At 43.6% G+C, this 27,888-nt stretch overlaps 1 protein-coding gene across 12 annotated transcripts in view; it reads left to right on the top strand.

Annotated features, from left to right (window-relative positions):
• TENM4 (teneurin transmembrane protein 4) overlaps positions 1–27,888 on the top strand; it is a 530,696-nt gene that overhangs the window by 416,941 nt on the left and 85,867 nt on the right. For all 12 annotated transcript variants that reach the window (XM_074572381.1, XM_074572380.1, XM_074572379.1 and 9 more), the window contains one exon: positions 14,848–15,064. In XM_074572381.1, coding sequence (XP_074428482.1) covers positions 14,848–15,064 — 217 coding nt within the window. The remainder of the gene's footprint in view (positions 1–14,847; positions 15,065–27,888) is intronic.

The following is a 27,888-nucleotide window of genomic DNA, read 5'->3' as shown; positions in this document are numbered from 1 at the left end:
AACCCCTGAGTTGTAGGGGCATCAGCAGTGGTGGGGCAGTTCTGGTTTGAAGCCCGAGTTCCTTCTTTAGCACAAGGATTCAAATTTAGTTACATGGATTCTTGAAGAAAGGCTGATTTTGGACCTGTTTCTTAGTTTTTATGCTGATTTCTGTAGCTAGACAGCTGGAGATTTTTGTAGAATATCCACAGAATAATTTAGGTTGGAAGGGACCTCCAGCAGTTTATCTAGTTCAACCCCCTGCTCAACCAGGTCTAATTACAACCAGGTCTAATTACATGAAATTGCTCAAGGCTGTGTCCAGTCAACTCTTGAACACCTCCAAGGATGGAGATTCCACCTCTCTGGGCAACCTGCTCCAATATATGACCATCCTTATAGTAAATGTTTTTCTCCTAATACCTAATCATAATTTTCCGTATTCCAACTTAATGTCTGTTGCCTTTTTTCCAGCACTGTCTGAGACATCCTAGAGTACCCCAGTTGGCTTCTAGCTTCCCCTTCAAAATAGCTTGGACATCTAGTAGAGCATATATATATGTTTCACGTGTGACAGCTGCCTTTGGATTTCTCAGATATCCAAAGGCAAGTCACATAACACTAGGCGGCTGTGTTTAGGAAGCAGAATTGAGCCCATATTTGATGCAGCCACTTTGTCACCACAGACATTATACCTTGGGAAACTGCTGTGCTTTGAAGAGCACTGGAGAGATGTAGGCCTGAACAGCCTCTTGAAAGAGCATGTAGTATGTGTATGAGCACTATGGCTTCTCCCTCTTCTGGGGTCGTATCACTCTCTCTGGAGTGATGCCTTCTCAGAGCTGGAAAAGGTGGTTTATTTGACTGTTCACCATGAAGGATTTCAGGGCCACTTGCTGAATTTGTCTTCATACGCACAGGAAAGTAGACAATGGAAATGAGAGTCATTTCATAAAGCTTTAGAAGTCAAGTATCTGAGGTAGTCACTGTGGGTGCCATCAGTGGAGAGAAATAGGTTTAGGGCAGCATCCCTCTGAGCTGTTTCAGATATTGCCTCGTAAGTGCCTACTTTTGGTTGGTGACCACTGCCCTTCAAGTAATTTTCTGCTCAGAGCAGCATCTCTTGAGGCTGAGACACCACGCTGGGGCCGTTCACACTATGGGGCGGGGGGGGGGGTGTGGTTCCTTCTGCCTGAGCTCATCGGAAGCCGGTTCCCACACTGTAGTATCATATGTCTACTAATCAAGATCCTTGCAGCCGGAAATTCCTCGGGATAATGGGAGCTGAAGTCAGAATCTTTTTCATCAGATCCCAGCCTAATCATACCCTGAGGGAGACGGGTACCAAATTACAGGGCATGTTTGCCTCGTACATCTGGAGGCCGTTCGGATAAACAAAAACAAGCTAAGCAAGAAGTCACTCAGAGAGCGACTCGGTGAAATGCAATCCCGGTTCAGCTTAGAAAAAAGGTGTCTGGGAGAGCAATGCCCTCTCCGCCTACATGTGTCATTTGTCAAAGCTAGCACTTAGGTTTCACACCGTGGTCCACTTTATTTACACTTTTAAACACAAAGCCCGTCAACTTGAAAGGAGTTGTAGCAAGTAACTACGAGCAGGTGATCATCCAGTATCAGTCAAGGGGAAACACTGCAGTGACAGAGCTTTAACAATCTGGGTAACAGGCTAGGATTTTGCACGTTTGACCTAAGAGGCCACCTGTATTGCAACAAATGGGAGGCGTTTCCTTAAAAGAAGCTGAGAAAAGTGGTTCTTGCCTCTCTTTGGCAGAAAATAGCCTCTCGAAGTCATGGCTGCAAACACTCACTACCTGAGAGTAGTCCTTTCTCACCCCACACTGAGTGCGCTGTCATGTGCTTGAAGAATAAGAAGTTTGAAGGTTTTAAAGACCAAGGAAATTATCTTCTGTGACAAGTCCTAGAAGTGCAGTTAATGGCATTTGACAAAGCCTTGAGAAGAGGCTGATATTCCATAGGCTAAATATGAGCTCGGTTGCATTTGTTAGGAACAGAGCGTACAGGAAAAATGGAGAGGAAGAGGAGAGGATATTCTTCACAGTCTCACACATATACTATTGGGCAGCAAAGCTGTGTTAACCATCTTTGCTCCAGAGAAATCATCTAACTGTATGACTCCCTCCATATTGAGAGCCAGAGAGTTGGCCAATTCACCATATTATTGCCTGGATACACCCCACTGTCCTCATACCGTAGGAGAATTACAGATATTAAACTAAATTACTCTTTTGGTCTAAAAGTTCTGTCTGATCAACACGGTAACTTCACTTCAGGTCCTTTGTCCTTGTTTTGGGTTTTTCCGGAGTAGCCAAGTTTTCCAGATAGGGCAAAGCTTGCTGGTTCTCCAGGCAACGGATCTTGCTGCATCTTCCTTTTCCTGCTTGGAACAATTCTATTTGTTAAACATCTGCTGAACTCTCCCCAAACAAAGTGGATCGACTTTACTTTCGAAAGGCAAGAGTCTTTCCCAGATGAAAAATTTGTCTGGACTATAAATGTTCCTAGTATTATCTAACCCTCCACATTCATTAGAGGTCAATGTTCAGTTGTCTGCTGCTCTCTGCTGCCTCTTCCCAATTTAAACAGTCCAAGGGCTTGTGCTAGTGATTGCTGCAGGATAATTTAAATAGATAGATAGATGGATAGACAGACAGACGGATAGATAATCTTCCCAGTCAAATAATGCTGGCCTATCCTCACATATATTGCACACTATTGCATAGAAGTAGAGCAACTTGTTTTTTCTTACATGTCACCTGGTCAATGACCTTCCTTCGGGAGAGAAGAAGATAAACCATCCTGTTCTCTTTTTCTGCAAGAATTGCAGTGACGAAGTGTCTGCCCCTCAGTTTATGTCTTATTCATGACAGGTACACGCAATGCATTTAGCCTAGCACAAACACAGGGTCCCAACGTAGATGTGGCCCCGTTTTGCCTTTGCAAGTTCAATCCGTGCTCCACCAGACACTACCCAAGAGCTAGCAGGTGGAGCAATCCATATGCTGTCCTTCCCTCTATCCTCCTGGGCCAGAATAACTAAAAGTTGCCTTAGTCTTCAGACCCTGGAGCAGTGAGCAAGTCAGAGCCGCCAAGGCACTGCACGTGAGATTTTTGCCTTTCCTTGCAGCCCTGAGTATTCGTTACTGCTGCCCCTGGAAACCAACTCGCGCGTCAGAGGCCATGTAATTCAGGAATGCGTTCTCTGGGGCAAATCAAGATGATCGAGGGAATGGAGCACCTCTCTTCTGAGGAAAGGCTAAGAAAGCTGGGTCTGTATAGGCTGGAGAAGACTGAGAGGGGCTCTCATCAGTGCTTATCAATATCTAAAGAGTGGTTGTCAAGAGGATGGGGCCAGACTTTTCAGTGCCCAGCAACAGGACAAGGGGCGATGGGCACAAACTGGAACACAGGAAATTCCATCTAAACATGAGGAAAAACTTCTTTCCTGTGAGGGTGGCAGAGCCCTGGCACAGGCTGCCCAGAGAGGTGGTGGAGCCTCCGTCTCTGGAGACATTCCAAACCCACCTGGACGCGTTCCTGTGCAACCTGCTCTGGGTGACCCTGCTCTGGCAGGGGGTTGGACTGGGTGATCTCCAGAGGTCCCTTCCAACCCCTGCCTTTCTGTGATTCTGTGAAATCAATGTTATTTGTTTAACTGTACCGTAGCCCACTGCTGCAACTCCACAGAGTAATGCTTCGTGTCTTGCTTGCCCCATTCAAGGATCAGGTAGTGCTTGCAGGAAGGTGGAGACTTGCATAATGCTTTGGGACAGCATCATTTCAAATTCTTTGGCAAGAGAAATTTTGGCTCTGCACAATGGCCTTCTTAACACCCATGTGTCCACCATCTGTCCGCCACATGCCAAAGAACGCGTTAGAGAGCTGGCAGGAGTCCGCACTGCTCTCTGCCAGTACGTAGGGTTACACCTGAAGGTAGCATCAGGGCTGTAAAGGGAATTGTAAAGAATCCAGGAGAACCCCAGAATGCAAACCTTAGTCTTTGCAAATGCTCGAGCTGCAGACCAGGTGGTGAGGTGCTTTCAGATGTTTTCTTTTTGGTTTTGCACACTGTTATGAACCTTTACTTCATGCCTGCAAGGCTTTTATAGCACGAGAAGATTGTCTCCTGGGCATGGTATGGGAGCTGTCTGCTTCCTCGAAACCATAAAAAATGATGCATTAATGTGCTTGCTACATTTAGGAAGAGAAGTGTTGAGATCTGAACGCACCTGGGAGAACAGCCGTCATAAATTAGCATTTACCATCACAGACAGATCCAGTCAAACAACAGGGCCATCTTGGAGGAACCACAAAGCACTGCTAAAAAGATGAGAAAGTCGGCTGTAGCTGAAAAGATTGGCTAGCTGGTATGATTTGTTATAAATCACCCAGCTTCGCTTCCTCTGTTTATAGGATAATCCACCTTTCGTCAAGTAAGAGAACAAAATGAGTAGTTCACGTTTCCAGGTTTCAGCTCTTTGCTGATTCTGTGTTGGACGGTAACACTTGGGTATCACCCGCGGCCGGCTGTTAGCACCGGGGCTGTCAGGAGGGCGATGTGAACCCGGTGGATGTATTACAGCACCCAGAGGCAGGTGTTGGTTGTGCCATTACTGAGGATGATGCATTGTGAACCGAGGGTCTAGCAGAGATTGTGGGTTGTCGTGGCAGCTTAGGAGAGTCCCTGGTACTTTTGACTAGTCCTTAATGAAATGCCTTTGATTAATAGATTCAGAAAGAAACCATTAAAGTTGTCCTCTGTGTCGCAAGAAACATACCATTGTCTGCTGAGATGAGGGAAGTTACTGATGGGAAGGAAGGAGGCACTGCTGCTGTATAAGATGTTAGAAAAGGTGACACGAACCATCTTCAGAAAAGACAGGCTTGGACACGCATTTCACAAAGCATTTCTGCACCAGAAAAGATGCTTAAAGAGAGTTTGGGCACCAATGCTAAATTCAGGAAAGCTCTGCCAGACTTGCTTTACCACCTGAGGCAAACTCTTGCCTCCCCTTTCGGGCAGACGGTCCCCTTAGAAACCTTAAGTTTTGCGCCTGGGTGTGCTCAGGGTGCATAGAGTGCACGGCCACTTTCCTCTTGACCAGGCTTTGAGAAACATGCCTATGTCTGAGTTATCTGAGACCGCTTTCCAAGCTGTGCTCAGATGATTGGTCGAATTGCCTTGGATTCAGTCAACAGAATATGTTGAGGTGAACTTTGCAGCAGCAGCTTAACACTTACAACACTTGCCAGGAAAGCGAGAGACCTTGGTGACGAGGATATCTCAGCTGCTGAGGGTGTGAACCTGTTGCTCCCACAAAAAAATTCTAAGCTCTGAGACCTTTTATCTCAGAAGAATCGCTTTTGAGAGGTGCTTTGGCTCCTGAAGGAGGGAGTTTCAGGTACGATGTTGCATGACCATGGTCAAGTTAAGCAACCTGGACTTACTGCCCTGCCTAAATGCCAGTCCCTCCTCTGCGGAGAAGGGCCCTCACGTGCCTTGCTCAGCTTCATGAATTTCACTCCAAACATAGATTGCCTGGTTTCTGCGCTGTTTGCTGGTCGTGCAATGCATAAATCCCTTTGTTAAAAGCCTGCCTGGAGAAAGGAGGAATCCCGTGCAGCTGCATCAACTGTATCCTCCAAAGCAATGGTGAGTTGGGGGATGCTGTGAACTTGTAGACTCTAAACAAATTATTATAGCTCTGGTTCATGCCCAGCAAGTGGTGATTATCATGTGTTTTCTGCCATTTCCTCCTTCTTCTTCCCATCTTTTTGTTTTCAGATGTTTTGTGAAACAAGGGTGTAGGTCTGGATTAGGATGGACTTTTTCACAAAGTGTGTTTGTAGTGACTAGCACTGCAGAGCTCTGCTTCGCGCTGGCGCCCAAGGAGGCCTGCAATTCAAATATGTGATTACTAGTCCTTATGGCTGTATAATTTTGAACTTGCAAACATGCACTGAGCACTTGGAGAAAGATGTGAGGACGAACCTTTTCCCAGGCAGCCAGCAATCTAATTGAGCCAGGATACAACCAGTGAGAACCTTATTCAGGCAAAATCAAAACAGAGCAGGTGGGACAGAAAAGATTAATAGGTAACATCATCACAGGGCATTGACAGTCACATTGCTATTGTCCCTTACTTTTGTGGGTTTTTTTCCTTTGATTCCTGACGGTGGGGCCAAAAAGCTACGACTCTTTTGTTGAATAGGTAAAATTGTTCTCTGCAAAACGCAGGAGTAAAACCTACTTGTTTCCCAAATTCAGTTGAAGTAAATTGAGCGTTGGTCCTCAGCTCAGGGCGGAACATCATTTCTCCTGTAAACCTTCTTCATCACAAGCCTTCACAGGAACAATGATTTGTGTTTTGTGCAAAAGTACTGAGCCATTCCTTTAAAGTCTTCCTTCACCAGAGTTGAGACTGGAGCTGGAAGGGGAAAATCTGATTTGCTCAAGGGTGAGACTAACACTTTGTTAGCTTTGCCCTTGAGCATCTGTATTTTAAGCCCTCCCCATCCAAACTCTCCCAGCCATACAAGACAGACAGTGTCCCCACAAAAAGTGATAATGTTGCCCGGTGAATGGCACAGGAAGAAAAGTGAAAGGTAAGAACTGGATGAGGAGAGACACACAATTATTTGTGTCATCGGGGCATTTTATGCTTTCATTGGCAATGAAAATACTCCTGAAAGACAATCACAGAATCACAGAATGGGGGGAGTGAAGCTCTGGAGATCATCTAGTCCAACTCCCTGCCAGAGCAGGGTCACACGGAGCAGGCTGGACAGGAACACGTCCAGGTGGGTTTTGAATATCTCCAGAGACGGAGATTCCACGAGCTCTCTGGGCAGCCTGTTCCACGGGTTTTATTGTTATTTTTCTTCTTAGTTTTGCTTTGCCTAGAGCTCACAGAGGCTCTTCCTGCTGCAGTCAGTTGCAAAAATTCTCATCATCTTCAGCAGGAGCAATCCTTAGGTTTGTCATGTACTATCTCCCAGATTTACCCTAATAAGGCTGCTTAGGCTTACCTCCTCCTGCCTGCCTGTGTGTCCGGGGTTCCCAGTGCATGTCACGGTCCACGGGATGCTCTCTGTGTACAAACAGGTCTGTCCCTACCTGTGGCCTGCCTGTTCCAGCCCGACACTTGACATGCAGCACCTGTCAGAGTCTGCTTAAACACATAATAACGCCTCTGGCTGAAGGGTATTTGCATTCCGTTGTTGACGTTAGCGTGACGGATTTTTGTTGCAGCATCCATAACTCTGTAGAAATGTTCAATTATTCAATCTCAGCGAGCTAAGACGCTGCCCATTAAATCAGCCAACACAATTGTGGGGCCATGAAAAGTCACAGCTAATTTGAAATTTTATTAGCTCTCGGCTGATCTTGTTTACTGCAGAAGCAGTCTCTCAAAACCAGCCCTTTGCTTCTGTACGAATCTCTGATCTGTGACACCTTGTTGGTGCTGCGTGGTGGTGGGCGAGTGACTTGGAAGCTAGACCGCATGGGACTTGAAAGAGGAATGAGAGGAACGAGACTGCTTGGGATTTGTGAGCACTTTGCAGCCAGCGAGTGCAGCAGCAACTGCAGGAATGCAGGGACAGTAGCCCCATTGCTGCTGGATAGTAATTATTTTGCAGGATAGTGGTGGCTGTCAACGTGACAATTAGATTTTGTTCTGGGGAGGGAATATGTCATGCTCATCTCATCATAGTTTAGTAGTAAGGCAAAAGATCTGCCTCTCCTAATAAGCAGTGGTGTTCAATAGGCACAATGTTTTTCCTATCAGTTCGTGGCTGGTTTTGTGCCTTAAGATCTAAATCCATTCCTAGCAAAGGAGGCTTTCAGAGAAGCCAGGGAGTCTGGACATGAAGGTTTACAGACAAGGAGGACAGTCACAAAACCCCTTTAGTTACTCAGCACCTGCCCCATCTTGCATGCTTGGGTGGGAAGGAGCATGTCTCATTTAACCGACCACTTGGCAGATGTGGTGGTCTTGTTTCTGTCATAAACTCCTGGAACAGGTTCAGTTTATTTGTTGGTTCTTTTGAGAAGAAAATTCTTTTGAGAAGAAAATTAAGCGTGGCCAGCAGATCGAGAGAGGTGATTCTGCCCCTCTACTCTGCTCTCATGAGACCCCACCTGGAGTACTGCATCCAGCTCTGGAGCCCTCAGCACAAGAAGGACGTGTGCTTCTTGTGGAGGAGGGCTATGAAGGTGATCAGAGGGCCGGAGCACCTCTGCTGTGAGGACAGTCTGAGAGATTTGGGGTTGTTCAGCCTGGAGAAGAGAAGGCTCAGGAGAGACTTTATAGCAGCCTTCCAGTACCTGAAGGGGGCCTACAAGAAAGCTGGGGAGGGGCTGTTCACAAGGGCATGTAGCGATAGGACGAGGGGCAACGGTTTTAAACTAGAGCAGGGCAGGTTTAGATTAGACATTAGGAAGAAGTTCTTCACAATGAGGGTGGTGAGACACTGGCCCAGGTTGCCCAGAGAGGTGGCGGAGGTCTCGTCCCTGGAAACATTCAAGGCCAGCCTTGATGAGGCTCTGAGCAACCTGATCTAATTGAAGATGTCCCTGCTCACTGCAGGGGGGTTGGACTAGATGACCTTTAAAGGCTCCTTCCAACCCAACACATTCTATGATACTATGATTCCACTTTTGGCTTGGATCCTGCAAATCTTTGTGTGGTAAATACTGAAGCTCTGGTGGGCAGAGTAAGCAAGACACAGCCCTGAGACCTCCACACTGACCCCAGTAGCTCCAGCTTTTCAAAATTTCTGGTTGGTTTGGGTGGCTGTATTTTTTTGCATGCTGTTTAAACATCAAAAGGGGCACGATCTGCAGAAAGTGATGGGTCACAAGCAGGGTTTGAAAGCCAAGTAATTTTAGGTCATCTTAAGTACAGCATCCAAGTGACTATCGAAGGCCATTATGACATTGACTATTTTGTGAAACTCCTTCTGAATAAGGTCAGCATTCAGATCTATTGTCACTGTCTAAGGTAGTTGAGTTTCTACAGTGAGAGTTTTTAAAGTCATTTAATACCAGCTGATTTACAGCTGGTATTAAGCAAGTGTCATGCTTGTTAGGCTTCTTAGCTTCAGAGTCTAGTCGCTTGCCTGAAGCAATACTTGCATGGAGAACAGGCTGAAGATACTCTACAGATACAGATCTTTAATGAGAATTGTGGTTATTTCATTGGGCTGTGCTGGCACATCAGAGCCCCGTGGGACTGGAACAGGTGTTTTGTGAACAGAAAATAAAAAGGCAGTCTCTGCTCCCAAAGAGTTTAGAGTTTAAGGTAGTGTTTGGAAGAGCTCACTAAAGAGATCGGTGGATTTGCAATCTTTAATATGAGATAGAACATCTTTCTAAAAACAGTATTCCAACTCCACCTACAAGAAATGAGCTAGATGCAGTGATCCCAAAGTAAAACTGGCTGTCTGGTGATGTACAGAGGGCAGATTATGTGATCAAAGTAGACTTGGTCCCCTAAAAAATAATGTTAACTGAATAAATTGGAGCTGCTTAATCCTATATGGCAGAAAAGGAACATTTTCTGCTGATCCCATTCATTCTCCTTCATGTCTGTCCCTCTCTGAAGGGAAGGAGACAGGCCTCACAAGATGACCTTAGTGGTCCCATCCAGTCTTACTTATTCTATGATTACATGATTGGTAGTTAAAGATGCTGCCCATTGATCGTATTATTTACCAGATGTTTGGTATTATCAGCAATCTTGCTAATGGTGCATTCAACTCCCACATACAGATCGCTGATAAATATATTGAACAGGAGTGGCCCTAGTATTGGACCCAAAGGATGCCAGTGGTGACTGGTCACCAGCCAGGTGTAGTCCCATTCACTACAACCCTTTGAGCTCTGCCCTTCAGCCAGTTCTTCACCCAACTCACCATAAACCCACCCATCCCGCAGCTGGACAACTTGTCCAGAAAGATGCTGTGAGGGACAGTATCAAAAGCCTCACTAAAATCCAGAAAAACTACATCTACTTTCTCCCCTTCATCTGCTGAGCAGGTGACCATACCGTAGAAGGATATCAAATTAGTTGAACAGGACTTTCCCTGTGTGCACCCATGTTGACTGTCCCCGATGATTCCATTATTCTTTAAATGCCTTCCAGTAGTTCTTAGTATAATCTTCTCTGTAATTTTTCCAGGAACTGAGGTTAGACTAACTGGTCTGTAGTTCCCTGGGTCTTCCCTCATGGCCTTTATGTAGGTTGGAATAACATTGGCTAGCTTCCAGTCAGCAGGGACCTTATTTCATGGTTTTACACAAAGAAGTCGTAGAAAAGAGTTTTATTTTTGGCAGTAATGCCAGCCTGGGTGTTAAGGACATGTGTGTCTATACAGAAGGCATAAAGTGTCTCAAAGATGTTAAAAGTCTTATTACATGGAAATAATAAGGAAAACAAGAGATGGCTTAAAATCTGGCTCAGTGTCAGATCTCCAAATTAATTTGTTAATTGAAAGGCAACCATGACTGAAGCTGTTTCTGAAAGGATCCCTTGGAACTGGTTGCTGTATCCAACCCTATTCAGCATTTTCATCATTGTCTTAGAATGTAGTTTAAATCTCTCCTGGTAAAATCTTCAGGGCACCTAAAGCTTGGTATGGTGGTAAATAACGTACCCAGATCATTCTGATACCGAGTGGTCTGACTCACGTTGCCACAAGGTCACAATCAAACAAAATGTGTCTTAATGCAGCAAAATGCAAGATAATACCCCTGGGAACAAAGAAAGCATGTTATACGTACGGGGTGGGAGACGCTTGAAAAGCAATGACTCAGAACAGGATTTAGAGGTCACTGGAGATAATTGTCTCAACATGAGTTCTCAGTGCAAGGCTGCTGTTAAAAGGCTACTGTGAACCCTAGAAGTATAAAAAAAACCCCAAAAGTTGGGAAGTGGTCTCTCTTCTGTACCTAGTATTGCTGCCACAGTTCCGTGTCCAGTGTTGGTGCCCACACATAACAAAAGATGTGAAATTAATGGAAAGAGATCAAAGGATGCCACACACCAAAAAAAATCCAGCATCCGGAAAACGAACCTTACGATGGGAAGTTTAATCTTCCTCGGCTGTTCAGAGAATAGGTTTGGAATGGATTGTTGCTCTGTGTGGAGGGACTTGCACTTGGACAAGACATCTGAGGGCAGAAGGAAGCACTGGTAACCTTTCAGACAAAGGCAAAACAATTTCCAGTGGTGGGATATTGAAGTTAGACAAATTCAACCTTGAAATTAGATGCAGTTTCCTAGAAGTAATTAAGCATTTCAGTAGCTTACCAGAGGAAGTGGTGGACTCACTGTAACCAGCTGTCTTTGATATAAGAGATATCTTTCTAAACGACAGGCTTTAATCCAGTTCTGGGGGAAAAAAATGAACATCCTTTGTATATGAGAGGTCAGACAAGCTGATCGTAGTAGCATCTTTGACCTTAAAGCATATTAAGTACCGTAATCCATCTACACAGGACTTTCAACCTTGCACGGAGATAATTCAGCAACACACTTGTCCTCTGGTCTGAAGTGCCATGGTCATATTATGGCTATATGTAGAATAAGGGAACAGCCACTTTTTAAAACCGAGAGCTGTATAAACATGGCCATAACTGAGAAATTACTGTGCTGCTTATCTGCGCGCTGGGACCTACTGGAGTTGGGAATCCACACACAGATCATGGTTCTCTGTGGCTTTGCTGCTGCAAAACTTGGGGTGCAGAATCCACTGATCCCGTGTTCACCTCCTTCTGTTACCTCTCTCCGAAAATTTTGCGATGTGTTCTGAGGAGGATTCACCTTGATGCTTTATAAATTTCAAAGGTGTTTTGTATTATGACTTCATGTTGTTCTGTGGGGTCATACCTTGTTGTAGTTTCCTTAGCTGCTGGGGCTGGCTTCCCACATTTAGTTTTGTCTCTTTGGACCATTAAAGCGTGAGTTTTATTTTGCTCTGGTTTTATTTTCTATTAATCCATGCAGGTCCCTGAACGCCTCGCTCTTCATGGGTAGGGAGCTTCTTGACAATGTCACTTTATCCTTACTCTTCTGATGGATCCAGTGAGAGATCTCAGGGCATAGATGTGTACAATTTCATTATATTTCCTTAAAATTTGCTGTAGGGCGCCACTTGGATCGCTTGTGGACCACACAATAAAAAAAAAGACAAGAAAACAATATTCAGATGGTGACATCACTATTTATGATCTGTTTTTTAACTTAACTCTTGCTGTTCTCCACGTCTCAGATAAAAATGGCCTTTACATTTTCTAAGCTGAAGACGTGCTTTGCCCTGAAATTGCTGTTGATATTAGAGGGAGTTGAGTAGCTAAACCCCATTCCAGCTCTTGAGGACCTTAATGGCTTTAGGATGTCAGTGACAAACCTCTCTGGTGTAATTACCCCCAACTTATTCCATACAGGCCTGAAACACATTAGTTGAAAGGCTTATCTGCAGATGAGTCCTTGGCATTCCCACCTGTACAAAACATTGTCCTGTGCATCTGTTTTTCAAACATTTATCTACTGTTTCCTGCAAAGGCAACATTTCCTTGCTGTCTTGCAGCTTCAGGTCCCAAAAAGCGTTTCTGATGCCTGGAATAAAGGCAGGGTAATGAAGAGGTATGGTCCAGCTGGTTTTCCGTCCTCTCAGCAGAGTGTCTGTAGCCTTAGAAAACATTATTAATGTGTGGGAGAAAATGACAACATTTTATCTTGCTTGAAACTAGAGTCGATATAGTAACAGGGCTGGTTTGTTGTTTCTTTTCCGTCTCTTTTGTTTTCTATCAGGTAGCTATGGATAAGCGTATCACATCTGTGCAGGTCTTTATTCTGTGAACGATCTCTCAAACTCCATCTGAGATTTGACCTTCCAGAATCCTACTGGCCTAATCGTCTGCAGCAAGTCATTTTTTTAATAGGCAAATAAAATGTAATTAGTTCTTTTTCATTATCACTAGTCATCAAGAGAAAAGGCAGATGGGTAGGTTTTGTGCCCGAGCTGATAAATTTTTGTGGCGATTTTGCAAGGAGTTATAAAGATGTAGAGATATCAGAACAGACAGAGGTAAGGATAATGGATGGGATTTTTCTAAAGCCCTTTTGCTAATCTAACACTGCTGCCATTATCGTTAATGGCAGGTGCAGGGCACTTGTGAAAATGACTCAGTGTGAGTGTGTGCATCTACGTGGGGCAGATATTCATTGCACTTCGACCCACACGTAGACTGGAAGCTCTGGGAACGCTGGACAGGCTTTTTGTTCAGTTTTCCGTGTATAGGAAACCACTTGAAATGATGTTGCCAGTGATGTTTTATGGCACTAAAATCTTCCAAGAAGGGCACAGGTATATCTCAACAGAATCCTGGACGATGACACGTAAGCCGTCGTTAAGTGCTACAGCAATAATAACAGATCAGATTCTCATCCTATTTATATTACAGTAAATTCAAAGTGATGGGAACAACATTAGTGAACGGACTTCTAATTCATACTAGTATAAGTGGGATGAAACTGAAGCTCATGATCTGTAATAATAACAAATGGGCTTGTTTTAATTTACCGTTTCTTTGAAATAAAAAATACATTATCCTGACAACTCCAAATCTCATCCCGCTTCAGGAGAGACCCACCTCTCAGGACAGTTTTGCTCTCCACGCACATTCATTTCTTGCCTTTATGCTGAAACCGTCAGAAGGATGCTGACTGTAAAGGTGGTGGCTTCTCTGATGTGTAGAGCTCCCAGCAACTACACTGAGACCAGCTGCTCATTTCACGTAGGTCTTTGAACAGCCCTCACATGGTAACAATTTTCATTCCCTATCAAAGCGTCGTGCTTAAACTGATGAGTTGGAAGTGAAGGGCTCCATATCCCATTACCCCGGAACAAAAACATCCAGTTCCCTTATCTGATTCAAAAATCCATCTCTCCTACATGCTACCAACTTTGATTTCTAAATGTGATGCTTCATCAAAACTCTTCTGAGCTTTTTTTTGGATTTCCTTTCCCGTCACCGCTTTTTACTAAGCTGTTTGCAATGAGCAGTGGCATCTCAGAATGAACTGAGGAACGCTGCTGAGGCTGTGGGAGGGGAAATCGGGACTGGCTTTGTGTTTGGTGACTTGACAGATAAGCAAATACTCATTTTACTAGAGTACACTCGGCAAGCTTTTCTCATGCACGTCCGCCGCTATTCTTCTTCTTGTTATTATTAATTTAGTGGTGCTGAAAGTATAAGATTTGTATCCTGAGAGTTGGAGGTCATCTGTTACTCTGTGTCTGCGTGGAATAAAGGTGACAAAAGCCGAAAGAGACCAAACCTTCCCAGCAAAATCTCCCTTCTCATCTGTCTAGCCAGAATCTTCAGTGGGTCGCATGCATGGATCTCTCTGAAACCGTGGCTTTCTTTACTATTTAGTCCTGCTAAAAGTGACCCTAATAGATTTGATATGATGCAATGTGCCTGTGGTTTGTAGAGGAAACATGATGGATGTACAAAAGCCATTAGTATATGCACAGAAAAAAACCCACCATCTGGGGCTCTGGAGTTGTCTGAGAGATTGAGATGTGAAATGGCTTATCCCAGAACCAACCTCAAACATGTTTTTTTTAGCTTCTAATCTCATGTGTTTGCGTATGGTTTTATATATACACATATTAATGCATATTTGAGGTTCTTTATTGGGGCTTTAAGGAAACATGCCTTATTCTATGTGCATTTCTCCGTTGGAAGAAGTTCTTTCACTCTGAAGTCTGCAACACTCTGTGTTACCATAGCTCTAAATCTTCCTTACCCTTCTGCAGATGGCCTGGTGGATTGCATGGACCCAGACTGCTGCTTGCAGCCACTGTGCCACGTCAACGCGCTGTGCCTGGGCTCCCCAGACCCCCTGGATATCATCCAGGAGACACAAGCCCCTGTCATCCAGCAGAGCTTGCATTCGTTCTACGACAGGATCAAGTTCCTGATTGGCAAGGACAGCACTCACGTCATCCCAGGAGACAATCCCTTTGAAGGAGGGTAAGTGAATTTTGGTTCTCATTCAGTAAGAGGTGAAGCAGGAGCCACTTGGCCATGGCAAGATGTGGAATGGCAGCAAGATGCAGAACATGGAAACTGTCTAAGGGAAGTGGGTATCTGAAGAATTTTGTGGCTGATGTAATTCTACTGACTGTCTCTTCATCTGCAACGTCCTACCAGCCAGTAAGACAAGATGCTTCCCTCCCAATGCGCATGGGCAATTGCCTTCTCTTATTTCAAGGAGTGAAAGCCATCCGTTCATCAGGGCTCTTCCAGTTCAAGTGATTGTCATTTCCAGAAGTATCTAGTAAACACCAATGGCAGAACTTCTTCCATTGACAGAGCCAAAAGGGAGGGAAACTAGAATGATATTTACAATCTATAGTATGACTGTTACAGGTCTCAAAAGAGCTGAAGATATTAATGGGGGTTGTCCAGGGGGCAGGAATCTGCGACTGCTGCTCAGGACGGGCTGGGCAATTGGTCACTGGGTGGTGCGCAATTGCATTGTGTCACAATTTTATATATTCTTTTACCATTTTTTTTTTCTTTTCCATTACTGTTCTGTTAAACTGTCTTTATCTCAATCCACAAGTTGGTTGTTTTTTTTTCTGTTTCTCCCTCTTCTCCCTGCCCCACTCAGGGGGAGGGAAGTGAGTGAGCAACTGCATGGTCCTAGTTGCCGGCTGGAGTTAAACCACGACACGCTCATTATGTCGCAAACTCTTGTACTTCGTCAGCATTCTGAAGATTGCAGGTTCTGGATACTGAACAATCCAGGCTCTGGACTAAGTGTTAGCACAGTGAATTCTCTGCTGTCAGTAGTTGTGATTTGTAGATGTAAAATCAGGCCTCAAAATATAAAATAGATTACACTCACAGTTTCGTTTTTCTGATACATTTAGGGTTGCAATTCCTCAGCTTTCCACAGAGGACTCTGCTGTCAGATCCATGTGTGTCTGTTCTGACAGGTAGAGAGTTTTGGTAGACGCAAGTCCGTGTTTAGTGAACTTTTCCATATAACTGAAGAACTATAAGAGTCTTCACACATGTATGATGAAAAAAAAAATTGCAACTTCTCTTTAAAGGTTGCTTGCATTCAGCAGCACACAGAGGTGGGGGAAAATAATGGGAAATTCTAATTTATACAGTGAATTTGTTTCTGGGAGTGCCAGCAGAGGACCAGCGAAAGCCTGTGTCATTTAGGGCCAGATAAACTCCTACAGGAGTTACACGTGTTTCACAGGTCTGATGGTATATCTCTATGTAGGAAGGAGTCACTAACCATCTGTAGATGTCCTGCTGAAGGAAGATTCGTGATTCAAAAGGAGCACCTGCTAGCAGAAATGTTTATCTGGCATATAGATTACTAGAGTGAGGGGAATGTGAAGACTCAAATCAATAGGAAGGGTTTTAATGATTGCTCTTCATTAACTGCAGTGGAATTAATAAATGGGGCTCCTTGTTCCATTTAAGTTAACACAAAGAATTATACAGAGATAGGGATGATTTATGAGGTTGCCAGAGGGTGTGTATCACTAAGTGTGGTCTACAGATACGTCACCTCAAGCTGTGATTGTATGGCATCTCTCAAGGTAAATATCTTGACTCATCACAAGAGCGGTTACAAATAACAGTGAAGGACCTCAGCAGAAGGTATGTTTTCCCCTGAGACAGCATCACAGCACGCAGTCCCGGCTCATCGGTCTGTTAGGTTGCTAAAAATGCCATTACTCTTTTGGGATGTTAAAAGACATCACACGTTCCCGTTAGCTCTTAAAGATCCTATAGATCTGGATAAAATCACCATTGCAAGTGTTTTCTGCTTACTTGGCTTCTCTTTGTAGTTTCAATTGTCTGTTTCCACCACCTTGGAAGCTGAACCTTTAAAAACAGCTCTTTTGTCACCCTGGAAATGGCAGCGCTTCAGCAGTGGTCAGACAGCGACAGCTCCATGGAGGAGCATGGACTGGGACCATCTGGGACCCAATTAGTCTGGGCAAATGAGACTGACTGTATTTGCACGTGTGGATATGCCGTGTCCTCAGTAGTGTGCTCACTGGTCAGTCTCCTCCGGTTGCTTTTACAACAGACAGGTGATAATATCCCTCTTATCCAAGGAACTGCTCGGTGTCTCCATGAAGATCAGAGCAGCAGCTGGGGGCAAGATGAGCCGTTTTCATCTCTCCTTCCAGCTGCTGGCTTAATAGCTTGTCCAACAGGAGAGGGCAGGAGATCTTCAAGGCCAGGTTGGACGGGGCTTTGAGCAGCCTGGTCTAGTGTGAGATGTCCCTGCCTGTGGCAGGGGGTTGGAACTAGATGATCTTTAGGGTCCCTTCCAACCTGAACCGTTCAGTGATTCTGTGATCTTTTTGTTCTGATGGAGGGCTCCAACATCCTGCCTTAGGACAGCCCTCTCCCTTCCGTTGCTGCTGCTGTGATTCATGAAGCCGCCTCCTTCTCAATGTAGATCAGGACTGTAGATTGCTGGCCACGGGACGTCCTACATCTTTCTGTCCCAGCGTCATCATCCTCGTGGGGTAGGATTGGGGTTAGATCCATGCCACTTGCTGTGGGCAGTCCCCCATAAGCAGGCAACACAGAGGTGACGTGGACCTCTGTGTCCTGCGCATCTGTTGTCCTGCAGAGACACCTGTGGCACAGGCACACTCATCATTCAGGCCAGGGATTTCTGGAACCACAACGTACTCCGCGGAACTTTACCAGGTCGTGGCTGGCTGATTATCACCCCTGGGGGTGCCACAGCCGAGTTGCGTTCCTGCGCGACCTCTGCAGAAGTGGCAGCAGTGTGAAGGAGATGACTGAATATCTGTGCAATATATTTCCTGGGCTTCAGAAACGCAGCCTAGCTACCCTTTAGAGAGAACAGCAGTGCAGATCACCTAATGGATACAAATAAGTGAATGCCTCATGACAGCTAGCCTTTGAGTGAATTTATTATTGAATTACGCTCCAGCTTTTTAAGAACAAGCTGAGCTGACAAGCTCTCTCACCACTGCAGAAGAAAAAGAAAGACAATGATAAATTACCCTGATGGATAAAGGTAAAGACCTTGTCTCCTCCAAAATACCAGCAATTATATATTATTCATGTTTGGGAAGAAAAAATAATCATTGTCCATATTGAAATGAGTGTTTATGATGATAAAGCAAGTAGCTAAATTAAATTCTGAATGCACAGAATGTCTTTTCACATCATTTTGATGAACAGATAACAAGTACTCTTCTGCTACTCGATCGTTCTTGTATTGATTTTGAAACCACTTACTCTTGCTGTTTGCTTTGTATTTTTAAGCCATTCCTAGTTGTCCATCACTGTAAGGAGCAGCACAAGATGCAGTGGTGTCAAGTTGTTGACTTTCAAGTAGGACACCTGATATATTTGTTCTTTCTTGAGGGACAGTGTCAGAAAATTGCAAGAACAGGAAAAGTCCTGATGCACGGGGTCTTTCATGTTAAATCTTGGCATAGGATTAAAGTACCTCAGAAAACCATGTGCAGAATTGGCATTTTTGTCAGGAATATTCAAAAAGAAATCAGGCGATTTTTAAGTAGGTGTGTTTTATACCCCTTCTTTTTTGGGACAGGTTGCATATATTTACTTGCTGCCAGCAATATTAACCCATCCCAATTACATGGGCAGCTAGAAATAACCAGCTGAGTTATAAAGACACATCAGAGAGCAGCAAGACTATCAGCTGCAAGACTAGTCCCTTATTGCCCCCAGGTCAGTAGTCTAAGTACAAACAGTAGTAAGTTTTCATGGTTTAAAATTATGATCAGAATTAAATTTGCACGTTTCTTTTTCCACCACTGAGTGACAAGGTATCTGTAAACAAGTCGCTCCATCTCTTTGTGTGCCGGGCTGTACAACGTACCTTACTGATCCAGCTGGGGGGGTTACACAAGCACTGTTAGATGCTAAGATAGACAGGTATGCTATAAATCCGTTTTGCTATAAATCCATTTTACTATAAATAAATAAAGGGATGGTTTTTATTGTCACAGTTAAACTGCATCGATCCCAGGCCCCATCAAAACCAAAATTGTGAGTATTGACCATGGCCAAAGAACAAGTAAGAGAATAGGGGAGGATCAAATTGCCTTTCAAAATGCTTTGGTAGTCTATTTGGCTCAATTCTGAGTGATTTTGAAGAATATTATGATGATATCTTAGTATCATTGAAGGAAGACATTCAAAGCACATTCTCTTTTCCTTTCACTCATTTCTTCCCACATCTGGAGGGCTGCAGGTTCACCCCCGCAGATCTTCCTGAGCTTCCTTCACAGAGAAACCAAAGTGCTCTGTCGTTTCTGTACTTTTCCCTCAAGACTCCTGGTGTCATTTGGGTACAGCGAATTAAGAAACGCTTCTTCTCTAGCTGAAGACAAAGCTAGAAGTCAAAAAACGCAAACTCGCCAGGTGTGGCTTTCTGCTGATGATTTCTCCCGAGTTGGCTGGTCCAGCCCATGGCTCTGGCCCAGCTCCAGCAGGATACGGCTCCGTTGGGTTGGATGCACCTACTGAAGTGCAGGTTACCCCGGAGGTGATGCAGGAGCTCCTGGAGCACAGCAGCTCCGCAGGTTAGGACAGCTTTGGAAGATAAATGCTGCATCTGTTTAAGACTGTGGCATAGATATTAGACACCATCCGGCATTCCTGCGAGTGAGCACTCCTGGCACAGCACAGTACCTACCTCGATGAGAACAAGGTCATATTTTTCCATATTTTAAACCAAGATAACATAGCACCTCTTCAAACTCTCTCCTTCCCAGAGTTACTGTCTTCCAAACGCATAGTTCTGCTTTTGTTGCTTTCTTCTTCAATGAACTACTTATTAGCTACAAATCAGAGCTATTTGAAATATAGAAGAATAATGAGGAATTTTCAAAGACGTAGCATTTTTTATTTTGGTAATTATTTCTTTTAAACACAAGAAAGCATACTTTTAAAACTTACCTTTTCAGTGTACAGGACATATATAAATATATGCCTTTTCAATGTTTGCCCTTTTCTTTTGATTTTAAATTATATGCTGTAGCATTATTTCAGCTTCAAGTGATTTTTTGAGTTGAGTATGGCTTTATTTCCGTATAATGAACTAGCACAATATATGCAGCTACTTACATCCACTTTGTGGAGTTTGTACCCACAGGAGTCTATGAAAGCAAAGCTCTTACCCGTTTTCCTGTTTCTTTCCATAACATAGATAGTGTAATCGTAACGTAATTAAATTCCCCTTTCACACGTGGCAGTAGAAGGAAGTCCTGTGTGCAGTCATTAGAGAAACTGGGGTTGCAGGTTTTAGCAAATATTAAAAAAAACGTTGGATATTTATTACCCAGCACAAACCCTTGAGTAGGATCTTCCTAGTGTGATTTGGGCTTGCTTCCAGGATCAGGCGCGGCAGCTGATATAAATGCTGCACCATCCTGTACCTGGGAGTAAAAGGTCTCGGGGGATACCTGCATACCCAGGAGCTCTTGGAGGGTGCAGAAAGCAAAACTCAAGCCTTGGAAACTCCCAAGCAGAAAAACAAAACCAACGAGTTAAGTACCTCCCGGGTTACGCAGGTGCTGACGTGCACATTTGGTTTTAGGGGTCTAAACTACGGTATAGATGCTGATGTATTCTCTTGGATCTGGCACATAGATATTTCATTAACATTTATTCAATATCCAAGGTACATTCCTCTGAAAGAAGGAGCAGCCCACGTGCCCGTTGTTTTACATTACTCGTTGATGGTCGCGTCTGGTGTGATAACTCTGAGCTGAGTCAGTAGCCTCATTCAGTATAATAACGTCGCTGGAAACAGCACATCCCATTTAGTAGAGAGATTTCATTATTGCATTACTGCATAAGGCTTCTTCAAATTAAACACCGGCTCACTGCTGTAATGATTCTCACGTGAGACTCTAGCATGTTCATTCTCCAAAAAGCTGGAGCTTTCTGCCCCAAGCTCTTTGCTGCCTCGCCTCTGAGGAGATTTACTGACCCCAGACCAGAGTGGAGAGCTTGAGCACCCCTTGTCCACCTCAGTGCAAAATCTCCTTTCCCACTGAAACCTGCAGGGGAAACTGGTGTGGGCTCATCCTCTTGGCTTGGCACTGGTGGGGTGAGGTTCTGCCTTGCCAGATCAGCTTTGGGGCACTCGCCTCCAGCCGTCGGATGCCAACAGCTGAGTCCACGTAGGGTTTTCAACCCTTTGCAATATATCAGGAAGCGTCTGTCCTTTGAATGTGACATTTACTTGCTAAATTGGTCGAAACCTCCCACATAAAAAAGCAATTTCAAAATCCCAATCATAAAATCTTATGTATTTTATTGAACCATTTTTTTTGCCTAATTCCTTCAGATCGTTACAAAGCTATCAGACAGCTTATATGTAGTTAAAGAACTTTCCCTATGATCATCAAAAAGAGAGCTCCTTTTATAATTAACCTGGAAATAATGTATTTTTCCTTCTGTTCTGCTCAATTTTGGTGCCTCAAATTCATTGGTAGGAATTGCTTTTATTTTGGGTCTTCTGCAGAGCTGACTACCTGGCCACAGCTTACAAAATAAATACCAGACGTAAAATACTGGGATAATACAGAACTGGTACATTCTGCAGACATTTTTTGTGAAGACTTGACAAGAATACATTATTCATCTCTGAAAGTTATTACATCATAAAGTCCGTACCTCTCATAGAAATAATGGTTATAGGATCACTTCCGAAAAATTATGAAATGAGCATAATTCAGTATTAGGTGGAAAAATTGTCTTGTGCCTTACGAGCTACTGAACGCTTGGCTTGGATTTTACAGACCTGAAAAACCAGGAGTGTGATTCTGTTTCTTTGAGAACTCGCGCAAAGCAAGAGAGTGTTTCTTTGGTTGTACTGGAGTAAAGGAAGGAGTCATCAACTTTTAAAGCACGACTTAGTGAACCACATTGTGAATAAAAGAATTTTTTGCTGAAAATTTGCAGTACAGCGCAGCACAACTCTATTATGCATTGCAGTTGCTATAAAACTCTGTTCTAACATACTTTCACTTAAATATTATAGTTGGAGCCAGTCTTCACAGAGCAGCATCAGCGGGTTTTCCTCTTTATTTCCTATTTGCTAAGCAGCCTTCCCTTATCCTCCCACCTTCCTGTTATAGCTCAACTGAGAAATCTTGGGATGCAAAAACCGTGAGTCAATGAGGCATAGAGACCCAAGATGTTTTGGACGGCAGAAGTGGCATCTCTTTCCAACAGTGGCCAGATTGCTTGGCAGAGCAGAGAGGAAGATTGTGCTTTCATAAGGAGGAAAAAAGACATATATCAAGTAGGCGAATGAGGTTCAGATCTTGGGAGAAGTTTTCAAAGCAATAAGGGCCTGAGTCTTTCAGGAATGGAGCCAGCAGGGAAGTGTTTTGAGACCAATGATCATTCGATCGTGGGGTTTCTAGAAGTGGTAGGTCATGCTAAAATGATGCTGCATGTTTTTACTGAACTGTCACACAATAAAAATGCCTTCTTTTCCCTTTTGAGGAGCTACAACTAGCAGTCACTAATATCACTATCAAAGATGATGCCAAAGGAGGCTTCTGAACTATCAGTTTGTAAGTCTTCATGGAGAAGAGTTCAGGCAGATGCATGCAGGGGGGAGCTCAAGAAACTGGACGGCAGCTGGTCAGAAAACCAATCTTGCCGATGAATACTAAAAATATCAGGTGAAGAAGACCCACTGTTTTGATACTGTGAGGTTAGTCTCTGAGGAGACAACAGGAATAAAAATCTGCATCTAGAAGTATTATTGTAAATCTTGATTAATAAGCTCTTTCCTCTGTACTTCAAATACCAACTTCATTAGTCACATCCTTCTTAGGACAATTTAAGTAATGGGTTTTCACTGGAGCATTTCATTCCATTGGCTTTACTGTGTGTTTTGAAGAATATCTAAAAGACTGTAGAAGGTTTCCTGCAAAAGGTTAACAGTTAAGGGCCATACCCACAGGAAGAATCATCAGCATCTCCTGACCCTTCAGTGATGAGACCTTACAAACAGCTTCACTGAGTAGGTTAAACAAACAGAGCAGATACTGTTTCTTGCTGCAGACAACTTAGAATTGACTTTCTCTTATTGAACCCGGTCAGAGCTTCTATAAACTTTGCACTTCATCATCCACTCTTTTTCTCCTGGGTCTCCCACTCCATCAGCTGCTCAGAAGGTTGAGTGGCAGGATCTGTGGCAAACCACATCTGCCAGCGCTAGTTTAGCAAGTCCCCGTTTGGGACTTGGTCGAATGTCAGCGCATTTAGTCCTTTTGTCAGATTGACCCTGGCATTCTGGTGCTCCCCTTATTGGAGAGCTTCTCTGCTCAGACTAATTAACGATTGGTATCCCAGCTGCCCAACATGTGCCAAACCCTTTCAGAAACTCACTTGTGCTATCCGTGGTGGTGTGGGGGATCTTCCTGGATGACTACTCTTTAATTTCCATTTTTTTCATTTGTGTGCCTTTCTTGTTTAACAAGGAACTCTTCAGCAGGATCTTTTCCATTCTTTTTCCTAACTTTAATTCCTTAATTCAGATGGCAGCTAAGATCAGTAGGTAGGTTTCAAGTTTAAGCTTTTCCTACAGCTAAACTGAACGAAAGAAGCCAGGCAGGGACTGACTCAGATCAAGAAAAGAATATTAGGACTTTTTTCTGTGCAGTTAAGAGGCAAGTGGGCAGGTCTTTTTTCTTACAGACAGCCTTTGAGGGAAATACTGCCACGAGCAATGTACTTGAAGGTCTGTATTTTCTGCTGTTTCCTCTTCTTCTTTTGTCCTTCATCTGTCAACTCAGGCATTTTCTCTGTGTCCATGTGTTTGATCACGATGCCCTTAGCTTTTACCTGGCATTCTACCAATTTTTCTATCTATCCTAGTACTTGACTGCCCTGGGGGTGTCTAACATGAGACAGGTGCATTCAACCCAGAATGGACGAGGTACATTTTGCTTCATCCTGTGTTATTATCAAGAAAAAAGGTCACAGCAGCTAAAGCCGTTGAGATTGTGTTTGTAACAAATGACTGTATTTATAGGCACTTACGAGCAAGGTCTGAGCATATCACAGATGAAGTGCCATGAGAATTAAAAATCCCTATGCAAAGGATTAGCAGATTACTACTATTATCTTTCTAATGTCTCTGTAAGGAGGGGATGTGCCTCAAGTGTTATTTTGCAGGTGGAGTACAAAGACCCAGACTAGCCATGACCAGTGTCACACACCAGTCTGTAGCAGAGGAAGAAACGGAACTGAGATCACCTAATTTCGTTAATAACGCTCTTCCCAATGAGTAATAACTTTCTGGATTTTCAGTCTATGAGGCTCTGTTGAAGTTTTGCCCAGAGAAGAAGGATAAATCCCGTATATATATATATATATAGATATATATTTATCTATATACACACAGACATACATATACACATATGTGTTGTGTAAGTACACATATACCAATAAAATATGGAAGTGGTATGTCCAAAGAGATGAAGAGATTTATAGTGTCAAATTAAAATACTTATTAATAATAATTTGACTGAGGAAGGCTAAGCAGTCATGATAACCACCTCCACACATCTGAAACCTTCAGAGGAAAAGGCACAATGACTTACGGTGGAAATATTTTGAGGAGCTGCAGAAATTCATTGGAGTGAGGTTTCCCATGACGCCTATCCTCAGTCAAGGAAAGAATATACATTTCTTGTGGCAAAAGCGAGGTTAGGATGCATGGAATTTTCTTTTCCCAATGAAAATGTTTAGCAGAAGCAGTATTTTTGTCTATTTCCCGGTGCCAAGTGCAGCATCAGCAGAAAACATCTATGAATAAGTATTGGAAGGGCCAATGTCGAAGTTATGAGCCATTGGATAAGAATCAGTATTAAAGAAAAATCTTTAATGTACTCCCATAAAGTGAAATGGCTTCTTGGGAATTTCCTTTTCTGGCTTCTGTTTTAAAGCTGGTTTTGTCTGCTTGAATTTTTTGTCAAACTTTCTTTATATCTGAGCAATGGGAAAGTGAAGCCATCGGTGCATCCCTGTCTGTTTTGCCACTGTGGCCCAGATCTTACCAGGAAGGCTTAATTTAATTTCTTAGGAAATAAAGAATGACTTCAGAAAGCGGTGGTCTAAAATTGTCTGATATGCTATCTGGCATTCTAGATAGCATTTTTACAATGATTTGGTCTTTCAGGGAAGCTTTTATGGACAATTTTTTTTTTTTTTTAAAAGAGGAAGAAAAGAAAGGAAAAGTCTAATTGAAGAAGAAAAGAGCAGACTGCTTTTCACTGTAAAACAAGAATCCATGCAGCCTCATGTAAAAGTAGTGAAGGAAACAAACCTAACAAAAATAAGCCAGAAAACAGAGGCAATAGGTGGAATCTTTTAATAATTCAATGGGAAGATGAGGCTCTGGCTATGAGAAATTCAATTGTGTTCAACTGCGGAAAACACTCTGAACTGGCAGGCCTAGACTGATGGAATAAATCTCTTCTATTAACATGAGAGATAATTTTATGTAACTATATTGGGAGACCTTCTAGCGGAGCTGAGCGTCTTAGCAGTACCACTTAACTTGTTTGCAGTGTAATTGCATTTAGACCAAGGTCTTCTGAAGGAAATGGCTGACTAAATTAGCATTAACCAGGTTCCTGGGGGGCTCGATGTGTTGTGGGTAGTCGATCTTGCCTCCAGAAAGGACATCTTGACACTAGAGAAGCCAGCTGCTTCCAACGCACTGTATTAACCGTTTTTCCCAAGCGGAGCAAATTTTGTCACCCAGGGAAGGAGAAGATTTGAGACTCTAATCAGGCAGAGTCTGGGCTTTGGTTTTCCTCCAGTGTCCATCCCCCCTGGTTTTAACCGAATTCAGGTTTCTGTGTGTTGCTCCAGCTTCTTTTTATCGCTGTGGTTTGGGAAAGATGTCCCCTTTGTGGGAACATCTTTCCTTATAGCATGCGAATAAAGCTATTGTTATAGTCCTCGGGAGGATGGTGGATGCAGCTGGCCTTGCTGACGAGCTGCTTCTCTGAGACGAGGTGCTGGCGTGATCCGAGTTAGTCAGCACGTAGATGGAGTGCAGTGCTGCAAAGCATCGTCTAGAATGGGAACCGAGTCTCTTCCTGGAAGGTGGGAGTTCAAATGCATTTGTTACAGCTGCCAAGGCGAGAGGAAGCTCTTTCTTGGTCCATGTTGTGCTGGTGCTTGTTATTGAAAAAATACTTGTCAGTGATATGTAATGGACCAGATGCTTGCTGATATAAAGCACATCCCCCCATTAAGATGAGCTGAGGATTGAGGCCAAAGTGCTTGCAATATTACTTAGAAGTTTGCAACTGCTTGGACATGTGTTTTATGTAGGACAGCGGGAGAGACATCTGCAACATGTTGTGTTTTGTCCTTTGGTTGCTTTTAACTCTTGGAAAGAAGAAGCAACAGGCGGAAGTATTCTTTTTAGTTCACAAAAATGTATGATCTTATCTCTCAAGAATTTTAAAACATTCCTAGTCCCAGTGTTGGCTTCAGTATGTTATCAGTAATTCAGAATACCGGGTCCCTCACACTCAGGTCTTAGTCTTCCTGCAGCAGTCTGTGGTGATTCCTCGCCTTTCACAAAATGTGCAGCCATTCGGTGAGAAGCTGAGGGAAAACAGTTTCAAACCCTTTGTCAGTTCTCTCTAAAGGATGGAAAAGGAGATGGGGCAGGTGGAGGGGATCATGGAAAAATCTGGGAAGAGACGGCCTTGCTTCTGCTCTTAGCTCAGACACATGGTTAGACACACTCACCTTGTGCAAAATTTCACTCCAGTTGGTGACCTGTTGACTTCAATGGGGTTATTCCAAGCATTGACATCTTGCCAAGCATCTTCCATGGCATCATCACCCTTTGAGTTATGCTTTGCCTGCCTGTTAGAGTGTGATGTGCATAATGCCGTACCAGAATATTATCTTAAATTTGTAGCGTATGGAAAGCTGAATTAGAGCCTTCAATGGAAGAAGCAATAAAAGTATGAAGAGCATTATTAGCTCCAGAGCTGGGCTCAAGTCTTTTCCAACATGACTTCTAACAAGTCAGTGATGATATATCAGAGGATACTCAGTGACAGAAAAATAATTTCCATTATCTCCTTTTCTTGTGGCCCATTCTAAAATTGTATATGAATGCAGTCACATTTTAGATTGCCGACACATTCTGGTAACGCTTCGGCAATTTTTGTTAATATTGGAGCTCTCCATTTAGATCAGTAGGAGTTTTATTTAAGACTCCCCGACAAATGGTCTGTTTTCTGTACTGTGGAATATACAAATAGTGCAGCCCTTTTTAAATAGAATCATAGAATCATAGAATTGTTGAGGTTGGAAGGGACCTTTAAGATCATCGAGTCCAACCTTTAGCCTACCCTGACAAGAGCCACTTCTAAACCATGTCCCTCAGTGCCCCATCTACCCTTTTTTTAAACACCTCCAGGGATGGTGAATCCACCACCTCCCTGGGCAACCTATTCCAATGTTTAATAACCCTTTCAGTGAAAAAATGTCTCCTAATATCTAATCTAAACCTCCCCTGACGTAACTTGAACCCGTTTCCCCTCGTCCTATCACTTGTCACCAGGGAGAAGAGGTCAGCCCCCATCTCACTACAACCTCCTTTCAGGTAGTTGTAGAGGGTGATAAGGTCTCCCCTCAGCCTCCTCTTCTCCAGGCTAAACAACCCCAGCTCCCTCAGTCGTTCCTCATAAGGTTTGTCCTCCAGGCCCCTCACCAGCTTTGTAGCCCTTCTCTGGACA

The sequence above is a fragment of the Larus michahellis genome, chromosome 1 (genome assembly GCF_964199755.1).
Source record: "Larus michahellis chromosome 1, bLarMic1.1, whole genome shotgun sequence".
Taxonomy (NCBI): Eukaryota; Metazoa; Chordata; class Aves; order Charadriiformes; family Laridae; genus Larus; species Larus michahellis.
The sequence above is the reverse complement of the archived record's forward strand: the minus strand, read 5'-3'. Positions and strand labels throughout refer to the sequence as shown.